We start from the raw sequence: 12,342 nt of genomic DNA, 5'->3' as shown, positions 1-12,342 counted from the left end.
CCATATACATTTTTTAAATGGTTTTTAAATAACAAGAAAATCCAGAAAAAGACACAAACACATGCAAAATAAGTGTGGATGGAGATTCAATAAGACACTTGGGTTGCTCAGTAGGGACAAAAAAAAAACAAAGTAGGATTTATACCTAACACAATGTACCAAAATAAAATCTGGACAGAGTTAAAAAATTGAAAATTAATTTAACAAGTATAAAATTATTTGCATTAAAAATTATAAAAGCACTAGAAAAATCATAAAAGAATTTTTAAAATCACTTCAGAGGGGAGAAAATCTAAGGAAAACAGTAAACCCATAAGCATTAGAGGAAAAGAATGAACAATTCACCTACACACACACACACACACACACACACACACACACACACACAAATTCTTTATGGCAAAAATCATCAAGAGCAAAGATGGAAGACTGGAAGAAACAGTTGTAACTCACATCAGAGACAAACATGTATGTCTCCTTAATATATAAATACTCTTACAAATCAGTAAGAAAATATTCTATAACCCATTAAGACAAATGGGTAAAGACTATGAACCGAAGTTCACAGAAAAGGAACTACAAATGACTCTTAAACACATTAACTGATGGTTAACCTCACTGATGATAAGAAAAAGGCAAATTGAGATGGACAAACTTTCCACCCATGAGACTGGCAGAGGTTCAAAAGTTCGGGAACACTGAGCTGCTGAAACGCTGGGAAAATAAGCATTTGCACATGTCGCTGGTGGGCAGTGCATTATCATCTGTCAAAAATATAAATACACCAATCCTTTGATCCAGTCAATATCCTTCTAGAAATCTATCCCACCGATGAATTTACACATGTGTACAAGGTTACTCATTGTTCTTTAAAAGCAAAAGATAGGAAACAATTGAAATGTCCATCGACAGAGAAATGCACATCCACACAAGGAATGACAATTTTGCCATTAAAAAGAATGAGACTCTTTATGTATTTATTGTATTTGATAAAATCTAAGATGCCATTAATTATAAGCTATATCTGGCTTCCAGAGTTGTTAAAATGTGTGTGGTGGGGGAGAAGGGGGTTTAGGGGAACGTACATTTAGAATTAACGAAATATGGTAAATTCTCTACATAGATTAAGTGAAAAAAGCAAAGTTTCAGAACTTTGTATGCATAGTATAAGTTGATACTTTAAAAGGGAAAAGACTGTATTTTACACAAACACCTGTGTATGACATATATGCATCACTCTAGAATGAAGCACTGGGGACTTCTGAGGGGGAACTGGGGGACCAAGTCTCCCTCCTAGAATGGGAGGCAGACTTGTAACTTTTTATTTTTTATCATGGAATCGTGTCATTTATGCAAAATATAAATGTTAAAATTTTTTTAAAACTATAATACAATCACAAAAAAGCCAGCTAGGTCTTTAGGACCAAACTTTTAATCCTCATAATTTGCTACTATGTACTGGAAATATTTTGCAAAGTCAGACATGACTGAGTGACTAACGTACAGGGTGGGTTCTTGATATGCACTGTAAATTACACAAATAAGCAAATTTTGGAGTTGGAACCCAAAAAGACTGAAAAGCCAAACCTCTTCATTTCTGTTGAAAGCAAGAGATACATTGAAAGCTTCTATTCACTCTAATTGCTAGAGAGTAGACTTGGCCATAGGGAGGACATGCTCATATCCTTTTGAGGAGCAGTTATTTCAAAAGATATAAGCTCGATCCTATTTATAAAATAGAAACTCAAAGGAAAGGATTTTAGTAAGGGTCCAGATTATTACAAATAATAAATATTTTGAGTTTAAAATACTGTGGTTAAAAATGTATATCAAGTAAATAACCAATTAGAACATTATTATATATCATTCTTAAGTAAAAATATTCATAAATGTACTTATATAGGCACTTGACAATGTATTACAAGATACTCCTGATATTAATAAAGAAGAAAGCAACACACATAGCATGGTTACCCACACACGTGCACAATCACACAGACAGAATGTGTCAAAAGTAATTGTTTATGGGTAAAGGAACACTGATTATCTCAGGCTACTTCTTTCAGCTTACCCATCTTTAAAAACTTTATTATTCATCTAATAAGAAAAGACAAAGGAATTTGTTACAGGCATATATGACTTCATGCAACTCTGAAATGTATATAAATTATTTTTTATTAAATCAAACATAAGCAGAAACACTCTTTTTGTCAGAAGTCCTTTTCTAACACATGGAATTCTCCAGGCAAGAATACTGGAGTGAGTTGCCATTGCCTTCTCCAGGGGATCTTTCCAACCCAGGATCAAACCTGGGTCTTCTGCATTGCAGGCAGATTCTTGACCATCTGAGCCACTAGGGGCTTCTTCTAATACATAACCAATACTTTTTAACATGAGTTTTAAAAAATGGGGTTTTTAAGAGTAAATGGTAAGCACATTTTTAAGAGTAATGGGGTTTTTAAGAGTAAAGGGGTTTTTAAGAGTAATGGTTTTCTAAGAGTAACACTGACTATATTACTAATATCTTAACATTAGTGATTTTAAATAATACGGTTGACAAGCATGCATGGGAAGAAACCTGCTGCACTGCCTGGCTGAAGACACTCTGAGAGAGATTACTCCACCAAGCACTTCAGCACCTCAGAGAAGTAACATCTGAAGTAACACATACACATTCCTGGCACTTATTTTGGTCTGGCTATGAATGTTTTGGTTAATGTGGCATACACAAAACCAAATGATTGAGTTCAAGCTATTTTTAAAAATCTCTTTTTTGCCAATGAGTAAGATTTACCCTTTCCCAGAAGCAAATATTTTGTCAACTTGAGAGTACCTGATGCCACATTACATAGCATAACTAAATAGTTCTGATTAAGAAACTGCACCTTATCTGTCTGAAATCCAAGCATAAGGCTGTGAGTTTAAAGCTGAAGCCAGAGGACGTTTCATTACTATGGGGTGAACAATGTGCACACGTAATGCGTAAAGCGTTGCTGCTGCTAGTGAGGACATTGTGTAATAATCCTTGGCTTCAGGGATTGCAAGGGATTATGAGCTCAAGCCCACAGACAAGTGCAGGCTGGTTTGTGCTTACCACTCAGAGCTAGAATAATTTCAACTACTTAAAAGTTAGTAGTTAAAATAACTTGGGCATTCGCTGAATAAGCTCTTACTGTTTTGATTTAACATTTCTCTGTCATAAAAGTAATATGCTGTTGAAAAAAAAATTTTTTAAGTCTGAAAACAGAAATGAAATCATTCATAATTAGACTAGCCAGGATGTGTGGATATAAACTTAAAATGAGGCCATGATATTTATAATTTTATAACTTGCTTTTTTCACTTAGCAGCCTATTGTTAGTCATTCCTCAAACTGGTTAGGGCATGTCATATTTAATTAACCAAGCCCCATAGTGGACATGCAGATTGCCTCCAATTTTTCCCTATACTGCAGAATAAGAAATTATATATATATGCTGTGTGCTCTGTAAGTTGCTTTAGTCATGTCTGACTCTTTGTGACCCCGTGGACTGTAGCTTGTCAGGCTCCTCTGTCCATGGGATTCTCCAGGCAAGAATATTGGAATGGATTGCCATGCCCTCCACCAGGGGAACTTCCCAACCCAGGGATCGAACCCTCGTCTCTTATATCTCCTGCATTGGCAGGTGGGTTCTTAACCACTAGCGCTACCTGGGAAGCCTATATCTATCTATCTATCTATCTATCTATATATATATATATAGAGAGAGAGAGATGTCTATATCTATCTATACATATAATATTGATGACATGCACATGTGCATTCATTATAGTTTTTACAGTTTTATGCATCTCTGACTATTTCCCAAGGGTAAATTCCTAAAATTTAGGAAGATCAAACCAGTCAATCCTGAAGGAAACCAGTTCTGAATATTCATTGGAAGGACTGATGCTGAAGCTGAAACTCCAATACTTTCGCCACCTGAAGCGAAGAACTGACTCACTGGAAAAGACCCTGATTCTGAGAAAGACTGAAGCAGGAGAAGAAGGGGACGACAGAGGATGAGATGGTTGGATGGCATCAGCGACCCCATGGACATGAGTTTGAGCAAATTTTGGGAGTTGGTGATGGACAGAGAAGACTGGCATGCTGCAGTCCATGGGGTCGCAAAGAGTCTCTAAATCTTCTAGTATAAGCTGGCAACTTGCCACTTTACACACCACTAACCTTCTTACATTACTTTTTAAATTAGCTGAGGCTAACAGACGCTTCTGTGAATTGAAACAAATGACCTGTCTACAATGCTTACGAAAACAACACATTATCTGGTCATAAGGGGCCCATGAAAACTGTGCCTGTGTAAACAAGCAAAAGGCACCTGGGCAGTGGAAAGAGCAATGGTCTGGCTCCACCATTACCAACTGTGTGACCTTGGACAGGCTGCAGTTTTCTCAACCACCCACTGAGGGTGTCGGCGTCCTCATTTTCAGAGGATACGCTATTTCATAAACATATTGCATGTGGAAGATACACATTACGTGACAGAAAGGGGCTGCACTGGTGACTGCTGTTTTTGAAGCGCTCCAGCACCCTGAACAAAGCACAGGCTCTGGGAATCTGATCAGCAGAGATTTAACCCCTGGCTCTGTGGTAAATCAGGTTCAATCCCTGGGTCGGGAAGATCCCCTGGAGAAGGAAATGGCAACCCACTCCAGTATTCTTGCCTGGAGAATCCCATGGACAGAGGAGCCTGGCCGCTTATAGTCCATAAGTTCCCAAAGAGTCGGACAGAACTGAGCACACACGCTTCTGGTAATCTACTTCGGTGGATCTTAGGTAAATCATGCTGCCTCTGAGAGTTCTCTTCTCGTTCAGTAAAATAGTCACCTCATATGCCCATTGAGAGGATTAAATTATGAAAAGCTTCTGGCACATAGTAGGTACTATGTTTATTCAAGGTTTGCTTGTTTTAATGTATTTCACACTCACAAAGAGCCAGGAGACACATGGTTGAATAGAGAGCATCCACTGGTCTTAGCCCTGCACCCGCTGGCTGGGGGAATGGGTTGAGGGCAAAGCTGAGAAGGCTGGGAGGTCTGCACGGCAGCGCTGAGACCAGGGGCCCAGTGAGAGATTCTGAAAGGGCCCCTGCTCCCATATGCAAGCTGATGTGCAGCTTCCTGGAATCCTCAGACCACAGGCCATCTGGACACCTTCCAGCAGAGCGAGGAAGCCAGGACACAAGACTGCCCCTGGGACTCAGTCTGGCCTCAGGTGATACTCGAGAAGGCTCAGCAAGCGACTGAGTAGATCCGGCCTGGGGACCACAGTGCCTTAGAGCTCTGCTTCGACTCCAAGACACATATACCCCTCCTGAAGCACCCTCAGCTTGCAGAACAGTCAAGAATTCTTGACTAACAACAAGGACCTACTGTATAGCACAGAGAACTATATATCTCATAATAACATCATTGGAAAAGACCCTGATGCTGGGAAAGATTGAGGGTAGGAGGAGAAGGGGGCGACAGAGGATGAGATGGGTGGATGGCATCATCGACTCAATGGATATGAATTTGAGCAAACTCTGGGAGATGGTGAAGGACAGGGAGGCCTCGAATGCTGCAGTCCATGCGGTCACAAAGAATCTGACATGACTGAGCAAGTGAACAACAAATAACCTGTAATGGAAAAGAATCTGAAGAATATATATATATATATATAAAACAATTGAATCACTTTGCCGCACACCTGAAACTGACACAGCATTGTAAATTAACTAAACTTCAGTAACAAGAATTTGTTATTTAAAAAAAAAAAAAAAAGAACTGACTTAAATCAAAAGGCTCAACTAAATTTTTCCCATAACTTTTTTCTTAATCCTCGAATACCTATATCTACTTGTCCCCGAAAACAAGCAGAAATATAAATAAATAAAGGAAAAACTAAAATTTGCTGATTCAGCAATGGTTTTTTTTTTTATATTCAACTACTAATAGTTTTGATTTTTTATTGTTTTAAAGATATTATAGTATTGTGCGTTAGCCAAGATGTCTCTAATTTGCATATTGGAATAGGCAGAACAACATTGTGGTGATCCGCAAAAGCAAGACTGCCATCAGGGGGTTGACTTTGGAGCTATGTTTGAAGACCAGTTGTGTGGGGAAGTTCCAATCCCCTAAGGTAGGAGAGGTTGATTAAGCTTTCCAGTCACCACAGCTCCAAACGTGGAACCTCGGTTTACAAAAACAAAAACGTTTAGCTAATCTTGCCAACCAAAAGATGCAAACCCAATTTGAGATCAAGTTCATAAAAGTACTGAAGCAGTAAAATGAGTTGTTGTTTAGTGCATACCCAGTGTCTGCCTCTGCGACCCCAGGGACTGTAGCCTGCCAGGCTCCTCTGTCCATGGGATCCTCCAGGCAAGAATACTGGAGTGGATTGCCATTCCCTTCTCCAGGGGAATCTTCCTGACCCAGGGATCGAACCCGTGTCTCCTGCCTTGGCAGGTGGATTCTTAACCAGCTGAGCCACGGAGGAAGCCAGCAAACAGAGTTTCTAAGTCCAAACAAACAAACAAAAGATCTCGACCCAATAATGGAAACATGCAAAAATGCCCTCCAGGAGGCAGGTTGCCGGGGTTCCCAGGCATGTCAGCGGTGCCTCGGGTGGCTGTGTAAGCCCCGCCCTGGAAGGAAGGAGGCCTCAAGCTACTCTCAAGTACAGACCGGAAAAGGTCTGGGTCAGGCAACGAGTTCCAAAGTACAAGAGGAAGTTTCTCTCTAAGGAAACTGCAAGGAAAGAAAAGGCAGCAGGTGAAAACTTCTGGAAACTAAAAATGCTGATGAGCAAATTTTTTCCCCCTAATTTCATCTCATACATATCATTCAGAACAGGATGATCGTTCGTAGTATGACGGTAGTCTCCAGTGAATGTTAACGCGTCCGTGAAACACAGGTAATATTTCTCCTTGCTATCTGCAAACACACCTCTTTATGGTTTACGCTTTGATTACCAGGCACGGCCTGTTCCATCACTCGACACAACAATCAAACCTCCTTTCCAACGTCTCTCCCGGACCACGAGCAATCAACACACACAGAGCCTCTGGCCGAGGCGTCCCAGGAGAGGCGGGCTTTTCTCTTCGGAAATCCTTTCGGTTCGCCCCGCTCCCGCTACGGCCGGGACCGCCCTGTCCCCCGGGCTCCCCCAGGTCCCGGCGCCCGAAGCCACGCCCGTTCGGGAGCGCAGGACCCGGCGGCCTCGGGACAAAGGCGGAACCGGCCTGGCCGCCGCGATCGGGGGCGAGGACTCGGGGTTCCCTGCCCGCGTCCGCCGTGCCGCCCGGAGCGGGGGTCTCTCCCCGGGCTGGGAGAGGGGCGCCGCCCGCGCGCTCCCCCCAGGAGCCGTTCCCGAGTCGGGCCGGAGCCCGGCGCCGGGCGGGCGTGGACGGCGGGGGCGGCGCCGATCGGCGAGGCCAGCCGGGGAGCTGGGGTCGCGGAGCGAGGCCCGGCCGGCCGCCGCCCTACCTTCTCCTCGCCGTCGTAGATGCGCACCCCCCGCTGCTGGATCACCAGCGTCTCGTTGATCTCCAGGAGGCCGCTGGTCCACACGAAGCGGTCCATGGCCGCCGCCTGGCCGGCCTCCGCCGCTCGCCCGCGCTGGCGCTCCGGGACGGCGAGCGGAGCCGCCGGGCAGCCTGCGGCGCCCCCTGGCGGCGGGCGGGGCGGAGACCGGCGGGAGGCAGCTGTCTGGCCCCGGAGCCCTGCGGAGCGCGCGCGGCCCCAGGGGCACTCGGGGACGTGGAGACGTGCTTGGTGCGCCCCCTGGCGGTCCATCGGCCACAGTCCCGGTGGGATCGTCCACCCCATTCTTTGTCCTTGTTGAGTCGCTCAGTCGTGTCGGACTCTGCGACCCCATGGACTGCAGCACGCCAGGCTTCCCTGTCCTTCACCATCTCCCAGAGCTTGCTCAAATTCGTCTCCATCGAGTCGGTGATGCCATCCAACCATCTCGTCCTTTGTCGTCCCCTTCTCCTCCTGCCTTCAATCTCTCCCAGCATCAGGGTCTTTCCTAATGAGTCGGCTCTTCGCAGCCGGCGGCCGAAGTATTGGAGCTTCAGCTTCAGTCCTTCCAATGAATATTCAGGATTGATTTCCTTTAGGATTGACTGGTTTGATATCCTTGCAGTCCAAGGGACTCTCTAGGGTCTTTGTCCTCAGCCACAAACCCAGAGATTACAAGAGACTTTTAGGGAGCCCAGAACGCAGCTTGGACCTCCTGATTGTACACTATTCCTGCATATTTGTGCCGTTTTCTTGTCACTTCCCAGCATGCTGCTGTGTTCATTAAAGCCTGTCATTGACAACTTTTTTCCCAGATGAATATTTATGACCTGATTTGTTTTCACACAGCTTCAATCAATATGTAAGAACTATTTTGTAAAAAAAGAAAAAAGGTACTATTTTGTGCCCCACTTTTTTCCCAATTAAAATCCTTTTCATTTAAACATTTCCAGTATTAACACAGACTTCACAAATTTACTCTAGCTAGTATTTCAGGACTATATAGATCTATTATAATTTACCTGTGGATGGGTCTCTGCAAACTAGTCCCTGACTGCCACTCCCACCTGCTGGGCCTTGGCTGCTGTCCCTTTCATTTCTTTCTCTATCTTGCATTATAAATGAAGCACCTGTATTTGTACTTCTACAACTGATATGTATTTTCCCCTTTAGGATTATTTTCTTAGAGTGTCTTCCCAAAGTAGGATGACTGCTTTTAAGAGTTTGAACCCATGTTTCGCAAAGCTGCTACACAGTGGGAACTTGTTGAGGCAGGACGTAGTACCACCAGCAAATTGTTCTTCATCCAAGCCAAGTTACCCTGGCTACATTAGATATTATCGTTTTTGTTATTTTTTTGCCACTTGACCATTTATTATTATTTTAATTAATTTACTTTAATTGGAGGATAATTACAGTGCTGTGTTGGTTTTGGCCATATATCAACATGAATCAGCCACAGGTATAGATGTGTCCCCCACATCCTGAACCCCTCTCCCACCTCCCTCCCCTCTATTCTTGTTTCTTCTTTTCACTTGCCAATGAGACAATTTCTCAATACCTTTTAATCAAAAGATGATCTCTGTCCTGAAGAGTGGCTAACAGTGTGGACAACTCCTGCTCAGGAGCTGCAGAATATTCATTTACACCAAAGCATACAGGTCAGGGGAGGAAGTGGTGTGGAGAAAGAGATGGAGAAGGAGCTGCTTGCTGGTGAGATAGGGAGACAACCAGGGGGGTGTGGGGTTCTGGAAGCCAAGAGAAGAGGGGGTACTGCGAGGAGGAAAGCTGGGCTGTGACAGTTCTGCTGATGAGGCAGGTGCTGGGGGACTGATCCCGGCTTTTCTCAGGTGGACATATTGGTGGCCTTGGCAGGAGTGGTCCAATGGGATGGTGGAAGAAAAAATCTTCCTGATCTGATTTTAAAAGAGAAAAAGAGGAGGGGACTTATAGACAGGGAGCATAAATGATCGATCCTTTTGAGGAATTTTGCTGCCAAGAAAAGCAAAGAAATGGGTTGGTTTCTTTGCTCAAAAACAGAAGGGGAAGTGAGATTGCGTGAGAGTTGGGCTGGTTTTTGTTGTTATTGTTTTGGCCTTGCCTTGCACCATGTGGGATCTTAGGTCCCTGACGGGGGATCGAACCTCTGCCCCTGCAGTGCCCCACAGAGTCCTAACCACTGGATTGCCAGGGAATTCTCAGAGTCCAGATCATTTCTTAATGCCCTTCCCAGTGATAAATTATATGATTTGAGTTTCTGGAAGATACAGTTTGGCTCATTACAACAAAATGCTTTATCCTACTTGGAAATTTCAACATGGGAAAGGACTGCCTCTGAAATCATCGATTTCTTTTCCAGGCTGTGCATGAGCATCAGCTACTGGAGACCCTAAAAGTGACACAAACTCGGATTGAACATCTGCAAGTCTCATAAAAGATGATTTTCAGAACCCTGTGCAAATGAATGTGAAAACTTGTGCTGGGAGACCATGAACGTTCAAATTAACCCCAGAAAAGGATTTTTAAAGCCTAAAATTGGGAAAGTTATCAAAGAGTTAGCAAAAAAAGAAAACCAGAAAACACTTCAGGTCCAAACAGATTAACAGGTGAATTCTTTAAAACCTGGACAGAAAAAAATAATTCTTTTAGCAGTTAAAGTTTTCCAGAGCATAAAAAAGGAAAGTTTCCAAATTCTGTTTGTGAAGCCAGAAAAACACTAATCCCAAAACTCAACAAAAATACCACAGGAATCTATACTAAAAAACAGTCACATTAGTATGAATGCAAAAGTTTATATTAAAATATTATTAATAGCAAAAATAAACAGAATAGTAAAAGAATGACAGCACAATTCAAGTACAGTTTATCCAAGGAGTACAAATACAATTCAATATTAGGAAAACTATTATTAAAATTTAACCCGTTGAATATGTGTATATATATATATGGCTGAGGCTTCCCACGTGGCGCTAGTGATGAAGAACCCGCCTCCCAATGCAGGAAACACAAGAGACTCAGGTTCGATCCCTGGGTCGGGAAGATCCGCGGGAGTAGCAAGTGGCAACCCACTCCAGTATTCTTGCCTGGAGAATCCCATGGACAGAGGAACCTGGTGGGCTACAGTCCCTAGGGCCCCAAAGGATCAGAGCACACACAGCACATGTATATGGCTGAGTCCCTTCACCGTTCACCTGAAACTATCAAACTTGTTAACTGTCTATACTTCAATATAAAATAAAAAGTTTTTTAAAAAGTTAACAAAAAATTTAACCCACTGATAGACCACAGAAGAAAATTAAATGATCATCAAAGAAATTGTAAAAGACATCTGATGCAATTCAACACTGAGACTCTTGTCCAAAAATGCAGTTGAGCACAAGTTCCTTCCTTCCTTCCTCTCTTTTGGGTTCTTTTATTTATTTAGGTATAATTTATATACAATAAAACTTACCAATTTTTAAATATGCAATTTGATGAGTTTTAACTACCAATACATATGTGTGTGTGTGTGTGTGTGTAGCCATTATGTAGAGAATATTACCATCACACCAGAAAGTTTCCTTGGATCCCTTTGTATTCAAATCCCTCCACACATACTTCCTGGCCTCTACGAATCACTGATCTGCCTTTTATCACTATTGTCTTGCTTTTTCTAGAATTTCATATAAATGAAATTATAAGGTGTGTAGTCCTTTGTATCTGACTTCTTAAACATAATGTCCTGTTTTTGAGATGCATCCATTGTCAGATAGAAAATACATATTGGTCTCTGCCCCAGGTACCTGGCATAGAACTGAAACCCTAGTAAATTCCATAGTGATGACAGCAATAGGAGTATATCTTGTTCTAATGAGAGGACTCCGGGTGGGCTCCTGGATGGCTCCTGAATGAGGGCTGATCACCAGAAAGACCAAGCCATGAATGGAAGCTTGAAAATTTCAGCCCTTCTACTTAGTTTCAAAACATTTCCATCACTTCAAAGTAAAGCCCCTAACACATTGTCTGTCCTAATTTCCCTTTGACTCCAGTTCTTGGCAGCCCCCAATCTGAGTTATGTCTCTTTGCGACCCCTTGGACTGTAGCCTGCCAGGCTCCTCTATCCATGAAATTCTCCAGGCAAGAATACTGGAGTGGGTAGCCATTCCCTTCTTCAGGGGATCTGCCCAACCCAAGGATCAAACCCCGGTCTCCTGCATTGCAGGCAGATTCTTTACCATCTGAGCCACTAGGGAAGCCCTATGTCTCTATGGATTTATCTGTTCTGGATATTTTATGTAAACGGAATCATAACATGTATATGACCTTTTGTGGCTAGCTTCTTTCATTTAGCATAATGCTTTGGAGGGTCGAACACTTTTTAACTGTTCTATTTTGTTAAACTGTTTTCTGTCACTTAATGGGAATCCCTGGTGACCCAACCTGTCCAGTGAAATTTTGGTAAATAATCAACAATATTCACAGTAATATCTAAACAGCAGTGAGGTCTTAGGGCTGGTGATGGTGCTGTTTGACTGTTGGTTCTCCCAAAGATGGCCTTAAGTGTAGGCAAAGTTACACTAAAAATGGGATATTTCATCAAGGAAAAAACAAAACAAAACTACAAAATATCCCAAACTAACCTCCCAAACTAATTTAGCAAGATTCTAGCATAAAATGCCTGAAGGAAAAAAAGCAGAGAAAGATGGGAAAAACTGACCACAGTTGACAGCCATCTGTGGAGGCCCTCTAACATGGGCAGGGAAGATTGGAATTACATCTTCCTGTCTCTTTCTCCACCTTTAAAATCTGGCTGAAACATTC

General features: G+C 42.7%; 1 protein-coding gene across 1 annotated transcript in view; it reads right to left on the bottom strand.

Annotated features, from left to right (window-relative positions):
* Window positions 1-7,666, bottom strand: part of VPS36 (vacuolar protein sorting 36 homolog) — a 30,199-nt gene extending 22,533 nt beyond the window's left edge. The window contains exon 1 of the mRNA XM_061133596.1: window positions 7,507-7,666. Within this exon, the coding sequence (XP_060989579.1) occupies window positions 7,507-7,602 (96 nt within the window). The 5' untranslated portion in view covers window positions 7,603-7,666. The remainder of the gene's footprint in view (window positions 1-7,506) is intronic.
* Window positions 7,667-12,342: the final 4,676 nt, after the last annotated feature.

This window comes from Dama dama, chromosome 30 (genome assembly GCF_033118175.1).
Source record: "Dama dama isolate Ldn47 chromosome 30, ASM3311817v1, whole genome shotgun sequence".
Taxonomy (NCBI): Eukaryota; Metazoa; Chordata; class Mammalia; order Artiodactyla; family Cervidae; genus Dama; species Dama dama.
This window is presented reverse-complemented; position numbering and strand designations above follow the sequence as displayed.